At 55.5% G+C, this 27529-nt stretch overlaps 1 protein-coding gene across 1 annotated transcript; it reads left to right on the forward strand.

Moving 5' to 3' along the window:
• Positions 1–2748: 2748 nt before the first annotated feature.
• On the forward strand, positions 2749–25595 carry LOC130340997 (uridine-cytidine kinase-like 1; the record flags this gene model as incomplete). The annotated part of the gene is given in 15 exon segments (XM_056554222.1): positions 2749–2948; positions 3023–3129; positions 5252–5375; positions 5378–5421; positions 5498–5569; positions 7275–7464; positions 12748–12809; positions 17286–17302; positions 21138–21236; positions 21314–21407; positions 22047–22109; positions 23720–23842; positions 23993–24100; positions 24195–24351; positions 24470–25595. Coding segments are annotated over 15 exon segments (1540 nt in total), but the record flags the coding sequence as incomplete, so codon positions are not given.
• Positions 25596–27529: the final 1934 nt, after the last annotated feature.

The following is a 27529-nucleotide window of genomic DNA, read 5'->3' on the forward strand; positions in this document are numbered from 1 at the left end:
GGTGAGGAGAGGAGGGTAGGGTGAGGAGTGGAGGGTGGGGTGAGGAGTGGAGGGTGAGGTGAGGAGTGGAGGGTGAGGTGAGGAGTGGAGGGTGAGGTGAGGAGTGGAGGGTGAGGTGAGGAGTGGAGGGTGAGGAGAGGAGTGGAGGGTGAAGTGAGGTGAGGAGCGGAGGGTGAGGTGAGGAGCGGAGGGTGAGGAGAGGAGTGGGGTGAGGTGAGAGGAGAGGAGTGGAGGGTGAGGTGAGGTAAGTGGAGGGTGAGGAGAGGAGTGGAGGGTGAGGTGAGGAGAGGAGTGGAGGGTGAGGTGAGGAGAGGAGTGGAGGGTGAGGAGTGGAGGGTGAGGAGAGGAGTGGAGGGTGAGGTGAGGTGAGGGTGAGGAGGGTGAGGTGAGGTGAGGAGGGTGAGGTGAGGAGTGGAGGGTGAGGTGAGGAGTGAGGGTGAGGTGAGGAGTGGAGGGTGAGGTGAGGAGTGGAGGGTGAGGTGAGGTGAGGAGTGAGGTGAGGTGAGGAGGGTGAGGTGAGGAGGGTGAGGTGAGGTGAGGAGGGTGAGGAGATGAGTGGAGGGTGAGGTGAGGTGAGGTGAGGAGTGGAGGGTGAGGTGAGGTGAGGAGGGTGAGGTGAGGTGAGGAGTGGAGGGTGAGGTGAGGAGTGGAGAGGTGAGGTGAGGAGTGGAGAGGTGAGGTGAGGAGTGGAGAGGTGAGGAGTGGAGAGGTGAGGAGTGGAGAGGTGAGGAGTGGAGAGGTGAGGAGTGGAGAGGTGAGGAGTGGAGAGGTGAGGAGTGGAGAGGTGAGGAGTGGAGAGGTGAGGAGTGGAGAGGTGAGGAGTGGAGAGGTGAGGAGAGGTGAGGAGTGGAGAGGTGAGGAGTGGAGAGGTGAGGAGTGGAGAGGTGAGGAGTGGAGAGGTGAGGTGAGGAGCGGAGGGTGAGGTGAGGAGTGGAGCGGAGGGTGAGGTGAGGTGAGGTGAGGAGCGGAGGGTGAGGTGAGGAGCGGAGGGTGAGGTGAGGTGAGGTGAGGAGGGTGAGGTGAGGTGAGGAGCGGAGGGTGGGGTGAGGTGAGGTGAGGTGAGGAGCGGAGGGTGAGGTGAGGAGTGGAGGGTGAGGAGAGGAGCGGAGGGTGAGGAGAGGAGCGGAGGGTGAGGTGAGGTGAGGAGGGTGAGGAGAGGAGTGGAGGGTGAGGTGAGGTGAGGAGGGTGAGGTGAGGTGAGGAGGGTGAGGTGAGGTGAGGAGGGTGAGGAGATGAGTGGAGGGTGAGGAGATGAGTGGAGGGTGAGGAGGGTGAGGTGAGGTGAGGAGGGTGAGGAGATGAGTGGAGGGTGAGGTGAGGTGAGGTGAGGAGGGTGAGGAGATGAGTGGAGGGTGAGGTGAGGTGAGGTGAGGTGAGGAGTGGAGGGTGAGTGGAGGGTGAGGTGAGGAGGGGTGAGGTGAGTGAGGTGAGGAGTGGAGGGTGAGGTGAGGTGAGGAGTGGAGAGGTGAGGAGTGGAGAGGTGAGGAGTGGAGAGGTGAGGAGTGGAGAGGTGAGGAGTGGAGAGGTGAGGAGTGGAGAGGTGAGGAGTGGAGAGGTGAGGAGTGGAGAGGTGAGGAGTGGAGAGGTGTGGAGAGGTGAGGAGTGGAGAGGTGAGGAGAGGTGAGGAGTGGAGAGGTGAGGAGTGGAGGGTGAGGTGAGGAGAGGTGAGGAGCGGAGGGTGAGGTGAGGAGTGGAGCGGAGGGTGAGGTGAGGTGAGGTGAGGAGCGGAGGGTGAGGTGAGGTGAGGAGCGGAGGGTGAGGTGAGGTGAGTAGAGGTGAGGAGGGTGAGGTGAGGAGCGGAGGGTGAGGTGAGGAGAGGTGAGGAGCGGAGGGTGAGGTGAGGTGAGGTGAGGTGAGGAGCGGAGGGTGAGGTGAGGTGAGTAGAGGTGAGGAGGGTGAGGTGAGGAGCGGAGGGTGAGGTTGAGGAGAGGTGAGGTGAGGTGAGGTGAGGAGCGGAGGGTGAGGAGCGGAGGGTGAGGTGAGGAGGGTGAGGTGAGGTGAGGAGCGGAGGGTGAGGTGAGGTGAGGTAGGGTGAGGTGAGGAGCGGAGGGTGAGGTGAGGAGCGGAGGGTGAGGTGAGGAGCGGAGGGTGAGGTGAGGAGCGGAGGGTGAGGTGAGGAGCGGAGGGTGAGGTGAGGTGAGGTGAGGTGAGTGAGAGCGGAGGGTGAGGTGAGGAGCGGAGGGTGAGGTGAGGTGAGGTAGGGTGAGGTGAGGAGCGGAGGGTGAGGTGAGGAGCGGAGGGTGAGGTGAGGAGCGGAGGGTGAGGTGAGGAGCGGAGGGTGAGGTGAGGAGCGGAGGGTGAGGTGAGGTGAGGAGCGGATGGTGAGGAGCGGAGGGTGAGGTGAGGAGGTGAGGAGCAGAGGGTGAGGTGAGGTGAGGTGAGGAGCGGAGGGTGAGGTGAGGTGAGGTGAGTAGAGGTGAGGAGTGGAGAGGTGAGGAGCGAGAGGGTGAGGTGAGGTGAGGGAGCGGAGGGTGAGGTGAGGTGAGGTGAGGAGCGGAGGGTGAGGTGAGGAGCGGAGGGTGAGGTGAGGAGCGGAGGGTGAGGTGAGGTGAGTAGAGGTGAGGAGGGTGAGGTGAGGAGCGGAGGGTGAGGTGAGGAGCGGAGGGTGAGGTGAGGTGAGGAGCGGATGGTGAGGAGCGGAGGGTGAGGTGAGGTGAGGAGCAGTAGTGCTGTGTGGATGGAGTCCTGCTGTGTTGTTCTATTGTTAGACCAGTAGGGGGCACTTACCTCTCTTCTTCCTGTGGTCAGTGACAGTGGGGAGGAGTCTCTGGACACCCTGCTCACCCGGCTGCCTCTCACCCCATCCCTGTCACCACGGAAACGCACCACCAGCCAGAGTAAGACGGAGCCCCCACTGCTGCGCACCAGTAAGAGGACCATCTACACGGCAGGGCGGCCCCCCTGGTACAATGAGTCGGGGACCCCCTTCAAGGAGGCGTTTGTCATAGGTGAGAGGGAGCACAGCGGGGCCCGCGCCTCCCACTGCCACATTCTCCCAGCTGTAATACTCCTCCTGTCCTAGGTCTGTGCGGGGGCAGCGCGTCTGGGAAGACAACGGTGGCCAATAAGATCATAGAAGCTCTGGATGTGCCCTGGGTGGTCCTGCTGTCCATGGACTGCTTCTATAAGGTAGGTGCCCGCTCAGCCCCGGAACATGTATAACACTCCCCCTGTGCTTCTATAAGGTAGGTGCCCGCTCAGCCCCGGAACATGTATAATGCTCCCCCTGTGCTTCTATAAGGTAGGTGCCCGCCCCGGAACATGTATAATGCTCCCCCTGTGCTTCTATAAGGTAGGTGCCCGCTCAGCCCCGGAACATGTATAATGCTCCCCCTGTGCTTCTATAAGGTAGGTGCCCGCCCCGGAACATGTATAATGCTCCCCCTGTGCTTCTATAAGGTAGGTGCCCGCCCCGGAACATGTATAATGCTCCCCCTGTGCTTCTATATGGTAGGTGCCCGCCCGGAACATGTATAATGCTCCCCCTGTGCTTCTATAAGGTAGGTGCCCGCCCTGGAACATGTATAATGCTCCCCCTGTGCTTCTATAAGGTAGGTGCCCGCTCCGCCCCGGAACATGTATAACACTCCCCCTGTGCTTCTATAAGGTGGGTGCCCGCCCCGGAACATGTATAATGCTCCCCCTGTGCTTCTATAAGGTAGGTGCCCGCCCCGGAACATGTATAATGCTCCCCCTGTGCTTCTATAAGGTAGGTGCCCGCCCCGGAACATGTATAATGCTCCCCCTGTGCTTCTATAAGGTAGGTGCCCGCTCAGCCCCGGAACATGTATAATGCTCCCTCTGTGCTTCTATAAGGTAGGTGCCCGCTCCGCCCCGGAACATGTATAATGCTCCCCCTGTGCTTCTATAAGGTAGGTGCCCGCCCCCGGAACATGTATAATGCTCCCCCTGTGCTTCTATAAGGTAGGTGCCCCGCCCCGGAACATGTATAATGCTCCCCCTCTGCTTCTATAGGGTGGGGGCCCGCCCAGGAACATGTATAATGCTCCCCCTGTGCTTCTATAAGGTGGGGGCCCGCCCAGGAACATGTATAATGCTCCCCTGTGCTTCTATAGGGTGGGTGCACGCCCTGGAACATGTATAATGCTCCCCCTGTGCTTCTATAGGGTGGGGGCCCGCCCAGGAACATGTATAATGCTCCCCCTCTGCTTCTATAAGGTAGGTGCCCGCCCCGGAACATGTATAATGCTCCCCCTGTGCTTCTATAAGGTGGGTGCACGCCCCGGAACATGTATAATGCTCCCCCTGTGCTTCTATAAGGTAGGTGCCCGCCCTGGAACATGTATAATGCTCCCCCTGTGCTTCTATAAGGTGGGTGCCCGCCCTGGAACATGTATAATGCTCCCCCTGTGCTTCTATAAGGTAGGTGCCCGCTCCGCCCCGGAACATGTATAATGCTCCCCCTGTGCTTCTATAAGGTAGGTGCCCGCCCTGGAACATGTATAATGCTCCCCCTGTGCTTCTATATAGGTGGGTGCCCGCCCTGGAACATGTATAATGCTCCCCCTGTGCTTCTATAAGGTAGGTGCCCGCTCCGCCCCGGAACATGTATAATGCTCCCCCTGTGCTTCTATAAGGTAGGTGCCCGCTCCGCCCCGGAACATGTATAATGCTCCCCCTGTGCTTCTATAAGGTGGGTGCCCGCCCTGGAACATGTATAATGCTCCCCCTGTGCTTCTATAAGGTAGGTGCCCGCTCCGCCCTGGAACATGTATAATGCTCCCTCTGTGCTTCTATAAGGTGGGTGCCCGCTCAGCCCCGGAACATGTATAACGCTCCCTCTGTGCTTCTATAAGGTAGGTGCCCGCCCTGGAACATGTATAACGCTCCCCCTGTGCTTCTATAAGGTAGGTGCCCGCCCTGGAACATGTATAATGCTCCCCCTGTGCTTCTATAAGGTGGGTGCCCGCCCTGGAACATGTATAATGCTCCACCTGTGCTTCTATAAGGTAGGTGCCCGCTCAGCCCCGGAACATGTATAATGCTCCACCTGTGCTTCTATAAGGTGGGTGCCCGCCCCGGAACATGTATAATGCTCCCCCTGTGCTTCTATAAGGTGGGGGCCCGCCCACCCTGGAACATGTATAACGCTCCCCGTGTATTGGGGTGTTATCCCTGTACCTGCCATCAGGGGGCACTGCTTCCTCCTCACATCACACAGCGGTGTCATGTGATCATGTGTAGTGCTGTGGGGCTGCGTCCTGTTCGTAACGCCAGTGTGTTCCCCCAGATCCTGAGTAAGGAGCAGCAGGAGTCGGCGGCCCGGAACGAGTATAACTTCGACCACCCCGACGCCTTTGACTTTGATCTCCTGGTCAGTGTCCTGCGCAAACTCAAGAAGGGGAAGAGCGTGAAGTGCCGGTGTACGACTTCACCACGCACAGCCGCCGCAAGGACTGGGTAAGTGAGCCCCCCGGTGCCCCCCAGTATAAGACCACCCTCCACCATCATGTGACCTCACCTTCTCTTCCTGCAGAAAACCGTCTACGGGGCCAACGTGGTCATTTTCGAAGGAATTCTCGCCTTCGCCAACAAGGAGCTTCTGAAGGTAAAGAGTCCACCGAGATCAGCGCAGAGTGCTCTCCTCCTCCTCGCTCCCTCCCTCCCTCCTCGCTTCCCCTTCGTCGCTCTCCTCCTCCTCGCTCCCTCCCTCCTCGCTTCCCCTTCGTCGCTCTCCTCCTCCTCGCTCCCTCCCTCCTCGCTTCCCCTTCGTCGCTCTCCTCCTCCTCGCTCCCTCCCTCCCTCCTCGCTTCCCCTTCGTCGCTCTCCTCCTCCTCGCTCCCTCCCTCCTCGCTTCCCCTTCGTCGCTCTCCTCCTCCTCGCTCCCTCCCTCCTCGCTCCCTCCCTCCTCGATCCCTCCCTCCTCGCTTCCCCCCTCCTCGCTTCCTCTTCGTCGCTCTCCTCCTCCTCGCTCCCTCCCTCCTCGCTTGCCCTTCGTCGCTCTCCTCCTCGCTCCCTCCCTCCTCGCTTCCCCCCTTCTCGCTTCCCCTTCGTCGCTCTCCACCTCTTGCTTCCCCTTCCTCGCTCCCCGCCTCCTCGCTTCCCCCCTCCTCGCTCCCCCCCCCCTCCTCTCTCTCCTCCTCCTCACTCCCTCCCTCCTCTCTTTCCGCCCGCTCTCTTTCCACCCGCTCTCTTTCCGCCCGCTCTCCCCTCGCTCTCTTTCCGCCCCCTTCCCCCCCTCGCTCTCTTTCCGCCTGCTCTCCCCTCGCTCTCTTTCCGCCCCCTTCCCCCCCTCGCTCTCTTTCCGCCCGCTCTCCCCTCGCTCTCTTTCCGCCCGCTCTCCCCTCGCTCTCTTTCCGCCCCCTTCCCCCCTCGCTCTCTTTCCGCCCGCTGTCCCCTCGCTCTCTTTCCGCCCGCTCTCCCCTCGCTCTCTTTCCGCCCGCTCTCCCCTCGCTCTCTTTCCGCCCGCTCTCCCCTCGCTCTCTTTGCGCCCGCTCTCCCCTCGCTCTCTTTCCGCCCGCTCTCCCCTCGCTCTCTTTCCGCCCGCTCTCCCCTCGCTCTCTTTCCGCCCGCTCTCCCCTCGCTCTCTTTCCGCCCGCTCTCCCCCTCGCTCTCTTTCCCGCCCGCTCTCCCCCTCGCTCTCTTTCCGCCCCCTTCCCCCCCTCGCTCTCTTTCCGCCCCCTTCCCCCCCTCGCTCTCTTTCCGCCCCCTTCCCCCCCTCGCTCTCTTTCCGCCCGCTCTCCCCTCGCTCTCTTTCCGCCCGCTCTCCCCCCTCGCTCTCTTTCCGCCCCCTTCCCCCCCCTCGCTCTCTTTCCGCCCCCTTCCCCCCTCGCTCTCTTTCCGCCCCCTTCCCCCCTCGCTCTCTTTCCGCCCCCTTCCCCCCCTCGCTCTCTTTCCGCCCCCTTCCCCCCTCGCTCTCTTTCCGCCCCCCCTCGCTCTCTTTCCGCCCCTTCCCCCCCTCTCTTTCCGCCCCCTTCCCCCCTCTCTTTCCGCCCCCCCTCGCTCTCTTTCCGCCCCCCCTCGCTCTCTTTCCGCCCCCCCTCGCTCTCTTTCCGCCCCCCTTCCCCCTCTTTCCGCCCCCCCCTCGCTCTCTTTCCGCCCCCTTCCCCCCCTCGCTCTCTTTCCGCCCCCTTCCCCCCCTCGCTCTCTTTCCGCCCCCCCTCGCTCTCTTTCCGCCCCCCCTCGCTCTCTTTCCGCCCCCCCTCGCTCTCTTTCCGCCCCCCCTCGCTCTTTTCGCCCTCTTCCCCCCTCGCTCTCTTTTTGCCCGCTCGCTCTCCCTGTCATGTGATGATGTCCTTGCTCCGCCTCCTCAGCTCTTGGACATGAAGGTCTTTGTGGACACGGACTCTGACATTCGTCTGGTGCGGCGGCTGAAGCGTGACATCACGGAGCGCGGCCGCGACATTGTTGGGGTGATCAAGCAGTACAATAAGTTTGTGAAGCCGGCGTTCGAGCAGTATATAGAGCCCACTGTGCAGCTGGCGGATATCGTGGTGCCCAGAGGTAATGTACACCCCCTCCCCCCTCTGTACCCTGTGATCCCCCCATCTGTACCCTCTCTGTACCCTGTGATCCCCCCATCTGTACCCTGTGATCCCCCCATCTGTACCCTGTGATCCCCCCATCTGTACCCTCTCTGTACCCTGTGATCCCCCATCTGCACCCTGTGATCCCCCCATCTGCACCCTGTGATCCCCCCATCTGTACCCTGTGATCCCCCCCATCTGTACCCTCTGTACCCTGTGATCCCCCATCTGTACCCTCTGCACCCTGTGATCCCCCATCTGTACCCCCTCTGCACCCTGTGATCCCCCATCTGTACCCTCTGCACCCTGTGATCCCCCATCTGTACCCTCTCTGCACCCTGTGATCCCCCATCTGTACCCTCTCTGCACCCTGTGATCCCCCCATCTGTACCCTCTCTGTACCCTGTGATCCCCCCATCTGTACCCTGTGATCCCCCCCATCTGTACCCTCTGCACCCTGTGATCCCCCATCTGTACCCTCTCTGCACCCTGTGATCCCCCCATCTGTACCCTCTCTGTACCCTGTGATCCCCCCCATCTGTACCCTGTGATCCCCCCCCATCTGTACCCTCTGTACCCTGTGATCCCCCATCTGTACCCTCTGCACCCTGTGATCCCCCATCTGTACCCTCTCTGCACCCTGTGATCCTCCCATCTGTACCCTCTCTGTACCCTGTGATCCCCCCATCTGTACCCTCTGATCCCCCCCATCTGTACCCTGTGATCCCCCCATCTGTACCCTCTGTACCCTGTGATCCCCCCATCTGTACCCTGTGATCCCCCCATCTGTACCCTGTGATCCCCCCATCTGTACCCTGTGATCCCCCCATCTGTACCCTGTGATCCCCCCATCTGTACCCTGTGATCCCCCCATCTGTACCCTGTGATCCCCCCCCATCTGTACCCTGTGATCCCCCCCCATCTGTACCCTGTGATCACCCCATCTGTACCCTCTGCACCCTGTGATCCCCCATCTGTACCCTCTCTGTACCTTGTGATCCCCCCATCTGTACCCTCTCTGTACCCTGTGACCCCCCATCTGTACCCTCTCTGTACCCTGTGACCCCCCCCATCTGTACTCTCTCTGTACCCTGTGATCCCCCCATCTGTACCCTCTGCACCCTGTGATCCCCCATCTGTACCCTCTGCACCCTGTGATCCCCCCCCATCTGTACCCTCTGCACCCTGTGATCCCCTCATCTGTACCCTCTCTGCACCCTGTGATCCCCCCCATCTGTACCCTCTCTGCACCCTGTGATTACCCCCCCCCATCTGTACCCTCTCTGCACCCTGAGATCCCCCCCCCATCTGTACCCTCTGCACCCTGTGATCCCCCCCCATCTGTACCCTCTGTACCTTGTGATCCCCCCCATCTGTACCCTCTCTGTACCCTGTGATCCCCCCATCTGTACCCTCTCTGCACCCTGTGATCCCCCCATCTGTACCCTCTGCACCCTGTGATCCCCCATCTGTACCCTCTCTGTACCTTGTGATCCCCCATCTGTACCCTCTGCACCCTGTGATCCCCCATCTGTACCCTCTCTGTACCCTGTGATCCCCCCCATCTGTACCCTCTCTGCACCCTGTGATCCCCCATCTGTACCCTCTCTGTACCTTGTGATCCCCCCATCTGTACCCTCTGCACCCTGTGACCCCCCCATCTGTACCCTCTCTGTACCCTGTGATCCCCCCATCTGTACCCTCTCTGTACCCTGTGATCCCCCCATCTGTACCCTCTGCACCCTGTGATCCCCCCATCTGTACCCTCTGCACCCTGTGATCCCCCCATCTGTACCCTCTGCACCCTGTGATCCCCCCCCATCTGTACCCTCTGCACCCTGTGATCCCCCCCATCTGTACCCTCTGCACCCTGTGATCCCCCCCATCTGTACCCTGTGATCCCCCATCTGTACCCTCTGCACCCTGTGATCCCCCATCTGTACCCTCTCTGCACCCTGTGATCCCCCATCTGTACCCTCTCTGGACCCTGTGATTCCCCCCCCCCCCCATCTGTACCCTCTCTGCACCCTGTGATCCCCCCATCTGTACCCTCTCTGTACCCTGTGATCCCCATCTGTACCCTCTCTGCACCCTGTGATCCCCCCATCTGTACCCTCTGCACCCTGTGATCCCCCCATCTGTACCCTCTCTGCACCCTGTGATCCCCCCATCTGTACCCTGTGATCCCCCCATCTGTACCCTCTGCACCCTGTGATCCCCCCATCTGTACCCTCTCTGCACCCTGTGATCCCCCCATCTGTACCCTGTGATCCCCCCATCTGTACCCTCTGCACCCTGTGATCCCCCATCTGTACCCTCTCTGTACCCTGTGATCCCCCCATCTGTACCCTCTCTGCACCCTGTGATCCCCCATCTGTACCCTCTCTGTACCTTGTGATCCCCCCCCCATCTGTACCCTCTGCACCCTGTGACCCCCCCCCCCATCTGTACCCTCTCTGTACCCTGTGATCCCCCCATCTGTACCCTCTCTGTACCCTGGGATCCCCCCATCTGTACCCTCTGCACCCTGTGATCCCCCCATCTGTACCCTCTCTGTACCCTGGGATCCCCCCATCTGTACCCTCTGCACCCTGTGATCCCCCCCCATCTGTACCCTCTGCACCCTGTGATCCCCCCCATCTGTACCCTCTCTGCACCCTGTGATCCCCCCCCCATCTGTACCCTCTCTGCACCCTGAGATCCCCCCCATCTGTACCCTCTGCACCCTGTGATCCCCCATCTGTACCCTCTGCACCCTGTGATCCCCCATCTGTACCCTCTCTGCACCCTGTGATCCCCCATCTGTACCCTCTCTGCACCCTGTGATCCCCCCATCTGTACCCTCTCTGTACCCTGTGATCCCCCCATCTGTACCCTCTCTGTACCCTGTGATCCCCCATCTGTACCCTCTCTGTACCCTGTGATCCCCCCATCTGTACCCTCTCTGTACCCTGTGATCCCCCCATCTGTACCCTCTCTGTACCCTGTGATCCCCCCATCTGTACCCTCTCTGCACCCTGTGATCCCCCCCCATCTGTACCCTCTCTGCACCCTGTGATCCCCCATCTGTACCCTCTCTGCACCCTGTGATCCCCCCATCTGTACCCTCTGCACCCTGTGATCCCCCATCTGTACCCTCTCTGCACCCTGTGATCCCCCATCTGTACCCTCTCTGCACCCTGTGATCCCCCCATCTGTACCCTCTGCACCCTGTGATCCCCCCATCTGTACCCTCTCTGTACCCTGTGATCCCCCCATCTGTACCCTGTGATCCCCCCATCTGTACCCTCTCTGCACCCTGTGATCCCCCCCATCTGTACCCTCTCTGCACCCTGTGATCCCCCCATCTGTACCCTCTCTGCACCCTGTGATCCCCCCATCTGTACCCTCTCTGCACCCTGTGATCCCCCCCATCTGTACCCTCTCTGTACCCTGTGATCCCCCCATCTGTACCCTCTCTGTACCCTGTGATCCCCCCCATCTGTACCCTGTGATCCCCCATCTGTACCCTCTCTGTACCCTGTGATCCCCCATCTGTACCCTCTCTGCACCCTGTGATCCCCCATCTGTACCCTCTCTGCACCCTGTGATCCCCCATCTGTACCCTCTCTGTACCCTGTGATCCCCCATCTGTACCCTCTCTGTACCCTGTGATCCCCCATCTGTACCCTCTCTGCACCCTGTGATCCCTCCCCCATCTGTACCCTCTGCACCCTGTGATCCCCCCCATCTGTACCCTCTCTGTACCCTGTGATCCCCCCATCTGTACCCTCTCTGTACCCTGTGATCCCCCCATCTGTACCCTCTGCACCCTGTGATCCCCCATCTGTACCCTCTGCACCCTGTGATCCCCCATCTGTACCCTCTGCACCCTGTGATCCCCCCCCATCTGTACCCTCTCTGCACCCTGTGATCCCCCATCTGTACCCTCTGCACCCTGTGATCCCCCCCCCATCTGTACCCTCTGCACCCTGTGATCCCCCCCATCTGTACCCTCTCTGTACCCTGTGATCCCCCATCTGTACCCTCTGCACCCTGTGATCCCCCCCTGTACCCTCTGCACCCTGTGATCCCCCCCATCTGTACCCTGTGATCCCCCATCTGTACCCTCTCTGTACCCTGTGATCCCCCATCTGTACCCTCTCTGCACCCTGTGATCCCCCCCATCTGTACCCTGTGATCCCCCATCTGTACCCTCTCTGCACCCTGTGATCCCCCATCTGTACCCTCTCTGCACCCTGTGATCCCCCATCAATACCCTCTCTGCACCCTGTGATCCCCCCATCTGTACCCTCTCTGTACCCTGTGATCCCCCCATCTGTACCCTCTGCACCCTGTGATCCCCCCATCTGTACCCTCTCTGCACCCTGTGTTCCCCCATCAATACCCTCTCTGCACCCTGTGTTCCCCCATCAATACCCTCTCTGCACCCTGTGATCCCCCATCTGTACCCTCTCTGCACCCTGTGATCCCCCCATCTGTACCCTCTGCACCCTGTGATCCCCCATCTGTACCCTCTCTGTACCCTGTGATCCCCCCATCTGTACCCTCTGCACCCTGTGATCCCCCATCTGTACCCTCTGCACCCTGTGATCCCCCATCTGTACCCTCTGCACCCTGTGATCCCCCCCCATCTGTACCTTCTCTGCACCCTGTGATCCCCCATCTGTACCCTCTGCACCCTGTGATCCCCCCCATCTGTACCCTGTGATCCCCCATCTGTACCCTCTCTGTACCCTGTGATCCCCCATCTGTACCCTCTCTGCACCCTGTGTTCCCCCATCAATACCCTCTCTGCACCCTGTGATCCCCCCATCTGTACCCTCTCTGCACCCTGTGATCCCCCCATCTGTACCCTCTCTGTACCCTGTGATCCCCCCATCTGTACCCTCTCTGCACCCTGTGATCCCCCCATCTGTACCCTCTCTGCACCCTGTGATCCCCCCATCTGTACCCTCTCTGCACCCTGTGTTCCCCCATCAATACCCTCTCTGCACCCTGTGTTCCCCCATCTGTACCCTCTGCACCCTGTGATCCCCCCATCTGTACCCTCTCTGCACCCTGTGTTCCCCCATCAATACCCTCTCTGCACCCTGTGTTCCCCCATCAATACCCTCTCTGCACCCTGTGATCCCCCCATCTGTACCCTCTCTGCACCCTGTGATCCCCCCCTCTGTACCCTCTCTGCACCCCGTGATCCCCCCATCAATACCCTCCCTGTACCCCGTGTTCCCCCTATAATGGAGGTTTTGCTTTTTAGGGGGCGAGAACTCTGTGGCTCTGGATCTGATAGTTCAGCACGTGCACAGTCAGCTGGAGAAGGTAAGTACCGGCTGCTACAGCGCCCCCCTCTGTAATGTCTCACAGCTGTCATACGTGACCCCAGCAGTGATGAGGGGCGACCATTACATCCAGGCTCCTCCTGCACTGCTGGGACTGGACACTAGGGGCAGACCTGGGTAATACTGTATGCGCCCATTGCCCAGTGCAGCGCTCCCTATGGTCACCACTAACTCTTCTCTAACAACCTTTAGAGGTGACATCCTAACCCTGAGATCTGTGGAGACCTACGAGACTGCTGGAAAGCATGGACGTCTGTCACTTCATCTCCTGCCCACTATGGTCCTCACCTCCTGCTCGCCAACCTCATCATCTGTCTTCACTGGCGCTCTCAGTTGTCTCTTGCTCTCTCTCGGTTGTCTCCTCCTCTCGGTTGTCTGCTCCTCTCGCTCTCTCTCGGTTGTCTCCTCCTCTCGCTCTCTCTGTTGTCTCTTGCTCTCTCTCGGTTGTCTCCTCTCGCTCTCTCTCGGTTGTCTCCTCCTCTCGCTCTCTCTCGGTTGGCTCCTCCTCTCGCTCTCTCTCGGTTGGCTCCTCCTCTCGCTCTCTCTCGGTTGGCTCCTCCTCTCGCTCTCTCTCGGTTGGCTCCTCCTCTCGCTCTCTCTCGGTTGGCTCCTCCTCTCGCTCTCTCTCGGTTGGCTCCTCCTCTCGCTCTCTCTCGGTTGGCTCCTCCTCACGCTCTCTCTCGGTTGGCTCCTCCTCTCGCTCTCTCTCGGTTGGCTCCTCCTCTCGCTCTCTCTCGGTTGGCTCCTCCTCTCGCTCTCTCTCGGTTGGCTCCTCCTCTCGCTCTCTCTCGGTTGGCTCCTCCTCTCGCTCTCTCTCGGTTGGCTCCTCCTCTCGCTCTCTCTCGGTTGGCTCCTCCTCTCGCTCTCTCTCGGTTGGCTCCTCCTCTCGCTCTCTCTCGGTTGGCTCCTCCTCTCGCTCTCTCTCGGTTGGCTCCTCCTCTCGCTCTCTCTCGGTTGGCTCCTCCTCTCGCTCTCTCTCGGTTGGCTCCTCCTCTCGCTCTCTCTCGGTTGGCTCCTCCTCTCGCTCTCTCTCGGTTGGCTCCTCCTCTCGCTCTCTCTCGGTTGGCTCCTCCTCTCGCTCTCTCTCGGTTGGCTCCTCCTCTCGCTCTCTCTCGGTTGGCTCCTCCTCTCGCTCTCTCTCGGTTGGCTCCTCCTCTCGCTCTCTCTCGGTTGGCTCCTCCTCTCGCTCTCTCTCGGTTGGCTCCTCCTCTCGCTCTCTCTCGGTTGGCTCCTCTCGATTGTCGTCTCCTCTCTGTCTCTCGGTTGTCGTCTCCTCTCTGTCTCTCGGTTGTCTCCTCTTGGTTGTCTCCTCCTCTCGGTTATCTTCTCCTCTCTGTCTCTCGGTTCTCCTCTCTGTCTCTCGGTTCTCCTCTCTGTCTCTCGGTTCTCCTCTCTGTCTCTCGGTTCTCCTCTCTGTCTCTCGGTTCTCCTCTCTGTCTCTCGGTTCTCCTCTCTGTCTCTCGGTTCTCCTCTCTGTCTCTCGGTTCTCCTCTCTGTCTCTCGGTTCTCCTCTCTGTCTCTCGGTTCTCCTCTCTGTCTCTCGGTTCTCCTCTCTGTCTCTCGGTTCTCCTCTCTGTCTCTCGGTTCTCCTCTCTGTCTCTCGGTTCTCCTCTCTGTCTCTAGGTTCTCCTCTCTGTCTCTAGGTTGTCTTCTCCTCTCTGTCTCTAGGTTGTCTTCTCCTCTCTGTCTCTAGGTTGTCTTCTCCTCTCTGTCTCTCGGTTGTCTTCTCCTCTCTGTCTCTCGGTTGTCTTCTCCTCTCTGTCTCTAGGTTGTCTTCTCCTCTCTGTCTCTAGGTTCTCCTCTCTGTCTCTAGGTTGTCTTCTCCTCTCTGTCTCTAGGTTGTCTTCTCCTCTCTGTCTCTAGGTTGTCTTCTCCTCTCTGTCTCTCGGTTGTCTTCTCCTCTCTGTCTCTCGGTTGTCTTCTCCTCTCTGTCTCTAGGTTGTCTTCTCCTCTCTGTCTCTAGGTTGTCTTCTCCTCTCTGTCTCTAGGTTGTCTTCTCCTCTCTGTCTCTAGGTTGTCTTCTCCTCTCTGTCTCTCGGTTCTCCTCTCTGTCTCTAGGTTGTCTTCTCCTCTCTGTCTCTAGGTTGTCTTCTCCTCTCTGTCTCTAGGTTGTCTTCTCCTCTCTGTCTCTAGGTTGTCTTCTCCTCTCTGTCTCTAGGTTGTCTTCTCCTCTCTGTCTCTAGGTTGTCTTCTCCTCTCTGTCTCTAGGTTGTCTTCTCCTCTCTGTCTCTAGGTTGTCTTCTCCTCTCTGTCTCTCGGTTCTCCTCTCTGTCTCTAGGTTGTCTTCTCCTCTCTGTCTCTAGGTTGTCTTCTCCTCTCTGTCTCTCGGTTGTCTTCTCCTCTCTGTCTCTAGGTTGTCTTCTCCTCTCTGTCTCTAGGTTGTCTTCTCCTCTCTGTCTCTAGGTTGTCTTCTCCTCTCTGTCTCTAGGTTGTCTTCTCCTCTCTGTCTCTAGGTTGTCTTCTCCTCTCTGTCTCTCGGTTCTCCTCTCTGTCTCTAGGTTGTCTTCTCCTCTCTGTCTCTAGGTTGTCTTCTCCTCTCTGTCTCTAGGTTGTCTTCTCCTCTCTGTCTCTAGGTTGTCTTCTCCTCTCTGTCTCTAGGTTGTCTTCTCCTCTCTGTCTCTAGGTTGTCTTCTCCTCTCTGTCTCTAGGTTGTCTTCTCCTCTCTGTCTCTCGGTTCTCCTCTCTGTCTCTAGGTTGTCTTCTCCTCTCTGTCTCTAGGTTGTCTTCTCCTCTCTGTCTCTCGGTTGTCTTCTCCTCTCTGTCTCTCGGTTGTCTTCCCCTCTCTGTCTCTAGGTTGTCTTCTCCTCTCTGTCTCTAGGTTGTCTTCTCCTCTCTGTCTCTAGGTTGTCTTCTCCTCTCTGTCTCTCGGTTCTCCTCTCTGTCTCTCGGTTCTCCTCTCTGTCTCTAGGTTGTCTTCTCCTCTCTGTCTCTAGGTTGTCTTCTCCTCTCTGTCTCTAGGTTGTCTTCTCCTCTCTGTCTCTAGGTTGTCTTCTCCTCTCTGTCTCTAGGTTGTCTTCTCCTCTCTGTCTCTAGGTTGTCTTCTCCTCTCTGTCTCTAGGTTGTCTTCTCCTCTCTGTCTCTAGGTTCTCCTCTCTGTCTCTAGGTTGTCTTCTCCTCTCTGTCTCTAGGTTGTCTTCTCCTCTCTGTCTCTCGGTTGTCTTCTCCTCTCTGTCTCTCGGTTGTCTTCTCCTCTCTGTCTCTCGGTTGTCTTCCCCTCTCTGTCTCTAGGTTGTCTTCTCCTCTCTGTCTCTCGGTTGTCTTCTCCTCTCTGTCTCTCGGTTGTCTTCTCCTCTCTGTCTCTCGGTTGTCTTCTCCTCTCTGTCTCTCGGTTGTCTTCTCCTCTCTGTCTCTCGGTTGTCTTCTCCTCTCTGTCTCTCGGTTGTCTTCTCCTCTCTGTCTCTCGGTTGTCTTCTCCTCCCTGTCTCTCGGTTGTCTTCTCCTCCCTGTCTCTCGGTTGTCTTCTCCTCCCTGTCTCTCGGTTGTCTTCTCCTCCCTGTCTCTCGGTTGTCTTCTCCTCTCTGTCTCTCGGTTGTCTTCTCCTCCCTGTCTCTCGGTTGTCTTCTCCTCCCTGTCTCTCGGTTGTCTTCTCCTCCCTGTCTCTCGGTTGTCTTCTCCTCCCTGTCTCTCGGTTGTCTTCTCCTCCCTGTCTCTCGGTTGTCTTCTCCTCCCTGTCTCTCGGTTGTCTTCTCCTCTCTGTCTCTCGGTTGTCTTCTCCTCTCTGTCTCTCGGTTGTCTTCTCCTCTCTGTCTCTCGGTTGTCTTCTCCTCTCTGTCTCTCGGTTGTCTTCTCCTCTCTGTCTCTCGGTTGTCTTCTCCTCTCTGTCTCTCGGTTGTCTTCTCCTCTCTGTCTCTCGGTTGTCTTCTCCTCTCTGTCTCTCGGTTGTCTTCTCCTCTCTGTCTCTCGGTTGTCTTCTCCTCTCTGTCTCTCGGTTGTCTTCTCCTCTCTGTCTCTCGGTTGTCTTCTCCTCTCTGTCTCTCGGTTGTCTTCTCCTCTCTGTCTCTCGGTTGTCTTCTCCTCTCTGTCTCTCGGTTGTCTTCTCCTCTCTGTCTCTCGGTTGTCTTCTCCTCTCTGTCTCTCGGTTGTCTTCTCCTCTCTGTCTCTCGGTTGTCTTCTCCTCTCTGTCTCTCGGTTGTCTTCTCCTCTCTGTCTCTCGGTTGTCTTCTCCTCTCTGTCTCTCGGTTGTCTTCTCCTCTCGGTTGTCTTCTCCTCTCGGTTGTCTTCTCCTCTCGGTTGTCTTCTCCTCTCGGTTGTCTTCTCCTCTCGGTTGTCTTCTCCTCTCGGTTGTCTTCTCCTCTCTGTCTCTGAGCTGTCTCCTCTCCATCTTGCCTGTCTCTCACCATCTCCATTGTTTGGTTCCCTCATGCCCGGTGTTTCATGTTGTTTTCCTTCTCTCTCTCTAACCGTGCCCGCGTGCTGTGGCGTTAACTCCTGGTTGGCCTGTTTATTGATGTGTCAGCGGGAGATCACAGTGAGGTAGGATTGTGGGATATCTGTGGGGGAGGGGGGTACTGAGTGTTATGGTGACTATGGAGGGTGCGGGGGTATGTACAGACAGCTCACAGTCGCCTGACGTCACTATTACTTGTCTCTGCCCGGGCGTCCTACTACTACTGCCCCCATGTTACTATTGTCATGTAATACTACTCACCACATCACCCTCCACCTCCTCCTTGTTGCTGCTCGTGCTCCTCCTCCTCGTTGCTGTTTGCACTTCTCCTCGTTGCTGCTCCCGCTCCTCCACCTTATTGCTGCTCCCGCTCCTCCTCGTTGCTGCTCCCGCTCCTCCTCGTTGCTGCTCCCGCTCCTCCTCGTTGCTGCTCCCGCTCCTCCTCCTCGTTGCTGCTCGTGCTCTTCCTCCTCGTTGCTGCTCGTGCTCTTCCTCCTCGTTGCTGCTCGTGCTCTTCCTCCTCGTTGCTGCTCGTGCTCTTCCTCCTCGTTGCTGCTCGTGCTCTTCCTCCTCGTTGCTGCTCGTGCTCTTCCTCCTCGTTGCTGCTCGTGCTCTTCCTCCTCGTTGCTGCTCGTGCTCTTCCTCCTCGTTGCTGCTCGTGCTCTTCCTCCTCGTTGCTGCTCGTGCTCTTCCTCCTCGTTGCTGCTCGTGCTCTTCCTCCTCGTTGCTGCTCGTGCTCTTCCTCCTCGTTGCTGCTCGTGCTCTTCCTCCTCGTTGCTGCTTGTGCTCTTCCTCCTCGTTGCTGCTCGTGCTCTTCCTCCTCGTTGCTGCTCGTGCTCTTCCTCCTCGTTGCTGCTCGTGCTCTTCCTCCTCGTTGCTGCTCGTGCTCTTCCTCCTCGTTGCTGCTCGTGCTCTTCCTCCTCGTTGCTGCTCGCGCTCTTCCTCCTCGTTGCTGCTCGCGCTCTTCCTCCTCGTTGCTGCTCGCGCTCTTCCTCCTCGTTGCTGCTCGCGCTCTTCCTCCTCGTTGCTGCTCGCGCTCTTCCTCCTTGTTGCTGTTTGCACTTCTCCTCGTTGCTGCTCGTGCTCCTCCACCTTATTGCTGCTCGTGCTCCTCCTCGTTGCTGCTCGTGCTCCTCCTCGTTGCTGCTCGTGCTCCTCCTCGTTGCTGCTCGTGCTCCTCCTTGTTGCTGCTCGTGCTCCTCCTCGTTGCTGCTCGCGCTCTTCCTCCTCGTTGCTGCTCGCGCTCTTCCTCCTCGTTGCTGCTCGCGCTCTTCCTCCTCGTTGCTGCTCGCGCTCTTCCTCCTCGTTGCTGCTCATGTCACATTCACTTGTCACTCTTATTTTGTCCCCTTTATAACTTCTCCATAGCCGGTTCTTGATCCTCCATCATGGTCTCCCTTTCATGTAGAGGTCTCGGACCTTTCTAGTCATTGTGTCCCTTTCTTTTCTTTTATTGTGTACTCGTGTCTTCTCCTGCCGTACTCTGCAGCGGATGCAGCGCTGGGACATGTGAGACGCCTGTTTTCTGCATGTGTGACTTTCTCCAGATGTGTTATAATGCATGCCAAGGAGACACCCCTCTACCACCCTGATGATGGGGGGGACTCTGCAGAGCTTGTGTTTTGTGTGGTCTTCCACTGATTTGGTAACTTTCTTGAACGCAGCAGATGGTGTTGTGCCACGTACCGCACAAGAGCCATGTTCTATATGGACAGAAAGAAGGAGGTGCCCTGTGGTGATGGAGGTTTTGGGCTGAGGGTCTATGACCTTCTGGAGGTAGAGATTGTTGGGGTGGACTGTGTCTTCACATTTGATGTTGATTTTAGGTTAAATTATGTTGGGATTGTTTGGCTGGTTGCTGTTTTGTAGAATGTTAAAGTTTGGTTGGACTGTGTTGGGATTGTTGGGCTGGTCATTGCAATGAATGTTCATGCGTAGTTGGACTTGTTGGGTTGGTCATTGTCTTGTACTGACTAATGATGATTGGATGGATTGTATTAGTTGTTGGTTTGGTCATTGTCTTGTACGGACTAATGATGTTTGGATGCATTGTGTTAGTAGTTGTTGGGTTGGTCATTATCTTATACTGACTAACGATGATTGGATGTATTGTATTAGCTGTTGGGTTGGTCATTGTCATGTACTGACTAACGATGATTGGATGTATTGTATTAGCTGTTGGGTTGGTCATTGTCTTGTACTGACTAACGATGATTGGATGGATTGTATTAGTTGTTGGGTTGGTCATTGTCTTGTACTGACTGATGATGTTTGGATGGATTATGTTAGTAGCTGTTGGGCTGGTCATTGTAGTGACTGTTAACATTGAGCTGAATCTTGTTTGGAGGTATTGTGGTACTCATTGTAGTAACTATTTATGTTGGGAGTTGTTGATGTTTAGTTGGTGGTTGTTGGCTGGTTATTGTCTTGAGTTGACTGTTGGTATTGGGTTGGGTTGGGTTGTGTTGTTTGCTGTTGGGCTGTTCCTCTGTACTAATTGTTAAGATGGGGTTAGAGATTATTTTGAGTTGTTGGAGTCATTATTGCCCTGTTGTGCCAGTAACACAATCCAGCCAAACATCATTAGTCAGTACAAGACAATGACCAGCCCAACAACTACTAACACAATCCATCCAATCATCATTAGTCAGTACAAGACAATCGCCAAACCAACAATTACTAACACAATCCATCCAATCATCACTAGTCAGTACAAGACAATCGCCAAACCAACAACTACTAACACAATCCATCCAATCATCATTAGTCAGTACAAGACAATCGCCAAACCAACAACTACTAACACAATCCATCCAATCATCATTAGTCAGTACAAGACAATCGCCAAACCAACAACTACTAACACAATCCATCCAATCATCATTAGTCAGTACAAGACAATCGCCAAACCAACAACTACTAACACAATCCATCCAATCATCATTAGTCAGTACAAGACAATCGCCAAACCAACAACTACTAACACAATCCATCCAATCATCATTAGTCAGTACAAGACAATCGCCAAACCAACAACTACTAACACAATCCATCCAAACATCATTAGTCAGTACAAGACAATGACCAACCCAACAAGTCCAACTACACATCAACATTCATTGCAATGACCAGCCCAACAATCCCAACACAGTGCAACCAAACTTTTACACTCCCTACAAAACAACGACCAGTCCAACAATCCCAACACAGTCCAACCAAACGTCAACACTCCCTACAAAACACCAACCAGCCCAACAATCCCAACACATTCCAACCAAACTTTTAAACTCCCTACAAAACAACGACCAGTCCATCCAAACTTCAGCACTCTCTACAATACAACGACCATCCCAACAATCCCAACACAGTCCAACCAAACAACAAGCAGCCCAACAGATAGATGAGAGTTGTAAGACTGGTCGTCTCGTAGTGACTGGTGATATTGGGGTTGATCATGTTGGTCATTGTCTTGTAGTGATTGTTGGTTTGTGTTGGGATTTTTTAGGCCATTGTCTTGTGATGTTTTGTATTTATTAGATGCACCAGTGGAAACATCTTTTTTGTGGATTGGTGGCACAGTCTTCAGGACGATGTCCACTGTAGAGTGGTCAGGTTTTTGTGGCACAGATTCGGTTGTTGAGATGGTTGTGATATTTCGTCATGAGTAGGTTGTGTTGGGGTGATGAAGGTGACCCTACAGTGTACCCCAACCTCTTGTCTTCCATCTTCTTGGCTTCATTTTTCTTCATTTTGTGTGTGGTGGAGTGAGGAGACATGGAGTCACATGACTAGACACATGACTAGCACACAATGAGCTGTGTAGCCCTTATGTTACGGTGCATGTCTTTGGTTTGCTGTGATGGTGTCCTTTTGGGGTGTCTTCTTCTTTCTTCATGGACGGACGCTTCCTTTTGTCATCAGAGCGGCACTGGCTTCTGCTCACCAGGGGCAGCCTCTTCCGGATACCTTGAGTGTTCTCCAGAGTACTCCACAAGTGCGGGGAATGCACACCATCATCAGGTGAGACCTCTGCGCCGCACTGTGCCCCAATCCAACCAGCGCCACCATCATCCATAGTAAAATATCGCTCCTCCTAGGAACAAGGACACCAATCGAGACGAGTTCATCTTCTACTCCAAGCGTCTGATGCGTCTCCTCATCGAGCATGCACTCTCTTTCCTCCCACTCAATGTAAGTGTCTGTGTCTCCTCATCGAGCACGCACTCTTTCTTCCCACTCATTGTAAGTGTCTGTGTCTCCTCATTGAGCACTCACTCTGTTTCCTCCCACTCAATGTAAGTGTCTGTGTCTCTTCATTGAGTATGCACTTTGTTCCCACTCATTGTAAGTGTCTGTGTCTCCTCATTGAGTATGCACTCTGTTTCCTCTCACTCATTGTAAGTGTCTGTGTCTCCTCACCGAGCACGGACTCTTTCTTCCCACTCATTGTCTGTGTCTCCTCATTGAGTATGCACTTTGTTCCCACTCATTGTAAGTGTCTGTGTCTCCTCATTGAGTATGCACTCTGTTTCCTCTCACTCATTGTAAGTGTCTGTGTCTCCTCACCGAGCACGGACTCTTTCTTCCCACTCATTGTCTGTGTCTCCTCATTGAGTATGCACTTTGTTCCCACTCATTGTAAGTGTCTGTGTCTCCTCATTGAGTATGCACTCTGTTTCCTCTCACTCATTGTAAGTGTCTGTGTCTCCTCATTGAGTATGCACTCTCTTTCTTCCGAATCATTGTAAGTGTCTGTGTCTCCTCCTATTTGCGATGTGGACTCCGTATCCCCCAGATCCTGTATCATTTGTCTTGTGTTTCCTTTTGCAGCCCGTCACAGTGGAGACTCCACAGGGAACATTGTATCAGGGCAAAAGGTTCCATCGTCAGCGGGTAGGTATTGGGGTGCGTCTGTGCCCGTATTACCTCTCCCGATCAACTCAGCATTTATGTCTACGGAATGGAGAGAAGAGCATAAGTAGCTGCCAGACTCCTCTGTCCTCCTCCTCCAGACTCCTCTGTCCTCCTCCTCTAGACTCCTCTGTCCTCCTCCTCCAGACTCCTCTGTCCTCCTCCTCCAGACTCCTCTGTCCTCCTCCTCCAGACTCCTCTGTCCTCCTCCTCCAGACTCCTCTGTCCTCCTCCTCCAGACTCCTCTGTCCTCCTCCTCCAGACTCCTCTGTCCTCCTCCTCCAGACTCCTCTGTCCTCCTCCTCCAGACTCCTCTGTCCTCCTCCTCCAGACTCCTCTGTCCTCCTCCTCCAGACTCCTCTGTCCTCCTCCTCCTCCAGACTCCTCTGTCCTCCTCCTCCTCCAGACTCCTCTGTCCTCCTCCTCCTCCAGACTCCTCTGTCCTCCTCCTCCTCCAGACTCCTCTGTCCTCCACCAGACTCCTCTGTCCTCCTCCTCCTCCAGACTCCTCTGTCCTCCTCCTCCTCCTCCTCCAGACTCCTCTGTCCTCCTCCTCCTCCAGACTCCTCTGTCCTCCTCCTCCTCCAGACTCCTCTGTCCTCCTCCTCCTCCAGACTCCTCTGTCCTCCTCCTCCTCCAGACTCCTCTGTCCTCCTCCTCCTCCAGACTCCTCTGTCCTCCTCCTCCTCCAGACTCCTCTGTCCTCCTCCTCCTCCAGACTCCTCTGTCCTCCTCCTCCTCCAGACTCCTCTGTCCTCCTCCTCCTCCAGACTCCTCTGTCCTCCTCCTCCTCCAGACTCCTCTGTCCTCCTCCTCCTCCAGACTCCTCTGTCCTCCTCCTCCTCCAGACTCCTCTGTCCTCCTCCTCCTCCAGACTCCTCTGTCCTCCTCCTCCTCCAGACACCTCTACCCTCCTGGAGACTCCTCTGTCCTCGTCCTCCTCCAGACTCCTCTGTCCTCGTCCTCCTCCAGACTCCTCTGTCCTCGTCCTCCTCCAGACTCCTCTGTCCTCGTCCTCCTCCAGACTCCTCTGTCCTCCTCCTCCTCCAGACTCCTCTGTCCTCCTCCTCCTCCAGACTCCTCTGTCCTCCTCCTCCTCCAGACTCCTCTGTCCTCCTCCTCCTCCAGACTCCTCTGTCCTCCTCCTCCAGACACCTCTGTCCTCCTCCTCCAGACACCTCTACCCTCCTGGAGACCCCTCTGTCCTCCTCCATAACCCCTCTGTCCTCCTCTACCAGACTCCTCTGTCCTCCTCCATAACCCCTCTGTCCTCCTCCACCAGACTCCTCTGTCCTCCTCCACCAGACTCCTCTGTCCTCCTCCACCAGACTCCTCTGTCCTCCTCCACCAGACTCCTCTGTCCTCCTCCACCAGACTCCTCTGTCCTCCTCCACCAGACTCCTCTGTCCTCCTCCTCCAGAGACATTTCTTATGTAAATGATTTTAGTGGGCATCTTGCCTTAATTCAGAGAACTGGACGGATGCGATGCTCTGCACTGGTGACAACACATATAATGGCCCCGACATGAGTCTCCCCCATGTGTTTCGGATTATTATCCTTGGTCTTTGAGTTATTTGGGATGTGATTTCAGATCACGGGGGTTTCTATTCTTCGAGCTGGGGAGACCATGGAGCAGGCGCTGACTGCTGTGTGTAAAGACATCCGACTGGGCAAGATCCTGATCCAGACCAATCACAACACAGGAGAGCCTGAGGTGAGCGCAACCTGTATGTAAGGACACCTGTCACTGCCAAGGGGTCTGCTCATGTATGTGACCTCTATAGTGACACCTAACAAATGGGGGTCAGAGGTGAGAGCAGTATATATGCCGCCCCCGCTCATCCTCCTGTCATTGTCTCTGCAGCTTCACTACCTGCGGCTGCCCAAGGAGATCAGCGAGGATTACGTCATTCTGATGGACAGTACCGTGTCCACCGGAGCTGCTGCCATGATGGCCATACGTGTCCTCCTGGTAGGTGACGTCCTGTAGATTTGTCTGTTATGGGGCGTTCGTCCTCATTTGTTATGGCGGGGTGTATGATCATGCCCTCTCCTGCATTCTTCAGGATCACGATGTCCAGGAGGACAAGATCTTCTTGATTTCGTTGCTGATGGCAGAAATGGGCGTACACTCTGTGGCCTACGCGTTCCCACGAGTCCGCATCATCACCACTGCCGTGGATAAACGTGTCAACCAAGAATTTCATATCATCCCAGGCATTGGTAAGGAGGAGGCCTTTGTATGTTACCCCATCTATCCATTGTTACTTCATCATCCTGGATCAGGTCCGTGTCCTGTAGGTTCTGGATTTGGCCAGTTAACCCTTTACTTCCTCTGCAGGTAATTTTGGTGACCGTTTCTTTGGCACTGACGCACCTTCTGATTTGTACGAGAGCGATGAGTGCAACATGGACTACTGAGCATGGTGACGTGCTCGGACCCACAAGATCTGCGGGTGAATCCTCCACTTATTTATTAGTCACATGACCCCTCTCCTGGACATTCTTGAAGCTGGAGCTGAACGGGTAGCGGAATGTATCGTAGAACAAGCGGCCACTGGTGACTCCAATACTTCCCCACATGACCATGGTCACTGACGACTATGTCTCTGGTATATGGCACTTATATATTATCTGTGAGGATTAATGGCGAGTCTGAGGGGATCTGTGACTACCAAGTGCCTGATCCTACTGTACTGCCCCTTATTGTTACATGAAGGTCACCCCGAACCACTTCTTGAACACCCATTGTTACTGATATGAAGAAGTAATCGTCCCTCTACAAATAATATGAGTAACAAAAGGGAATATTCCCTGAACTAGGTAAAGATTTACAACCATTTAGTGTGACCGATACGCCATAATAAAGGAAACCACCTGCCATAACAGCCTAATTGATTCATCCCCTTCTACATGAAGATCACTTGACTGGAGGTCCGCCATCTTGTACATGAGGATGACCAGACTAGTGTTGCACCATCATGTACATGAGGATGACCAGACTGGAGATCCACCATCATGTTCGTGAGGATGACCAGACTAGAGATCCATTATCGTGTACATAAGGATGACCAGACTGGAGATCCATCATCCTGTACATAAGACTAGTGATCCACCATCATGTTCGTGAGAATGACCCGACTGGAGATCCACCATCTTGAACAGTCTCCAGAGCTCAGCTTTTTTCTTTCATGGTGTTGCTGATCCCTTGTCCTCTGGCTAACCTTCTATACCATATTGTGCTTGTTGTGTACATGTTCCTTTTCACTTTCCTCTTGGCATTTTACATGTCAGTCTATCATCCGCTTAGTTTTCTTCTTATAATATACTGGGTAAACCTCCCCCAATCAGGGATTCGGCCTTCTCGATATGCAGCTCGTGCCTTGTTGTGTCACCAACGCTTCGCTGTAGAACCGCTTTCAGCCCAGCAACTTTCTGTAGGAAAATAAAATGTGTTTTAATATTGATGATTGGACGAGTCCTGAATATTATAGTGGATTTGGGTAAATGTTACAACCAGTGTATGTGCGGGAGGTCACGGGTGTTGGACATCGAATCATGAGGATGGGGGGGGGGGGGTGATCTGGCTGAACCTAACCCTCTAGACATCACATGACCAGACTACATGGAATATTCAGTGTGTAAGAGAAATGGTGGAAACGTCAATTTGGTCGTGATGAAATAATAGCACGCCATTTGCACTAAGGCATTGGATGATCTAGTCGGGTGTAATTGTACATGTAACAGTAGGTTCAGGAGTACAATCGATGGTTCTGGGGTATGGGGATGTCTAGGGATGGTATACATGGAGGAGTTAGGGGGGTACGCCCTACCAGGTAGACACTGTGAATGAAGGACCTGCAGATCCCACTCCGGCCTATTGGATGGATAAGCGGTAAGTAGGGAGATGGTTCCCAGCCTGGTAATACCTAAGTGACGAGTAGAAAAAGACATTTCATCCCTGCAATGGATCTTACAGAGGCTTTAGCATCTATAAAACTAAGGACTTCTCGTATTAATCCACAGTGGGACAGATTCCATTAGTACATGAATGGGCCTAGAGGTTTATTTAATTAGATATGTCATGTACAGGGTCATAAAGTAGACCTCTAGGTTGGGCGTCAGATGTGGAGACAATGGACATGCCTAGAGGTGTTAGCGCTTGGGTGAAGACGGCCTTTGGCCTTTGATACTTTAGATGGCTTGTAGGTGTCAGGGTCAAGGAACCTGAGAATTGTTTTGTTTGGCCAATGTGAAGATTGTATGACCAATGGATTGTGAACCCACCAGTGGGCATCCAATCAGCATGGAGCATGTTAATGGCCTTGATGTGGTTGATTCTTTTTTTTCCATGGCGCTTTGCTGATTTGTTATGTGAGCTCAATGTCCTAGCCAGCCGCTCCACAGAAGCCGGTCTAATCATCAACCCTCCAAATCCATGACAATCAATGTGGACGACCCCTCCATCATCAATGTAGCAGGTTAGCAAGTTGAGAAGGTTTAAACTTTCCAGTACATTGGAAGCCAAATTGTGCCAGATAGTGGCACAAAGATGGAACTTCCTACCAGAATCGTAAACCTTTTCAAGTGTCTGAAACATTTGGTGCTCGAACAGCTCAGCCAGCAAACCAAAAAACCAATCTTCAACTCAACGATCTTGCAGTATAGAAGCGAGACGTAGTCTGTATCAGCAGAAAATACTTGGCTGTGAGTCCAAATCTCCCTAAACTCGGCATAGGACACCTGCGTAAGGGTGCGTTCACACTGCGGAATCCGTCTGGCGGCTGCCGCCAAAAGTACTTAGGTGCTAGGGCTGCGGGGCACTGAGCCGTCATCATTGACGGCTATGCAGTGCTGGCGGAATCCGTGCAAAGAATGAACATGTTCTTTCTTAGCCCGGAACAATTTCAACGGTGGAATTGTCCGCCGCTGAAATTCCGCAGTGTGAACGGGTCTTGCGGAGACCCATTCACACTAATGTTAAGTTCAATTCTGCGGGAATTCCGTAGTGTGAACATACACTGGTGCACCGCGCCAAACTCCCTACCTGCGACTGACCTGCCAGCTAAGTTTCAGATGCAGAGCTGCATCAGTGGATCAGACAGAGAACAGGAGAAGATTCATGAGGGCAAACAGTCTGCGGACGGGATTTGCAGACAGGCACTCGAGTGGAATCCACAAGGACATCACGGAAGAGACCAACCAAGAGGTTCTTGACCAAAGAGCCTTTACCAAGAAATCACTGAACCTGACATGAAAGCCTGGAACTGGTGTCAGTAGAACTCTTTTAAGTTGTCCTGATGTCCTCGAGAGTGGGACTCAAAGACTGTTGAGGAATCTATAAACCTGTGCAGCAATCAGTGTAAGGAGTAGGGCAGTCCTCAAAAGGTTAAAGGAGATC

Source organism: Hyla sarda, unplaced genomic scaffold, assembly GCF_029499605.1.
Source record: "Hyla sarda isolate aHylSar1 unplaced genomic scaffold, aHylSar1.hap1 scaffold_607, whole genome shotgun sequence".
In the NCBI taxonomy this organism is placed as follows: domain Eukaryota; kingdom Metazoa; phylum Chordata; class Amphibia; order Anura; family Hylidae; genus Hyla; species Hyla sarda.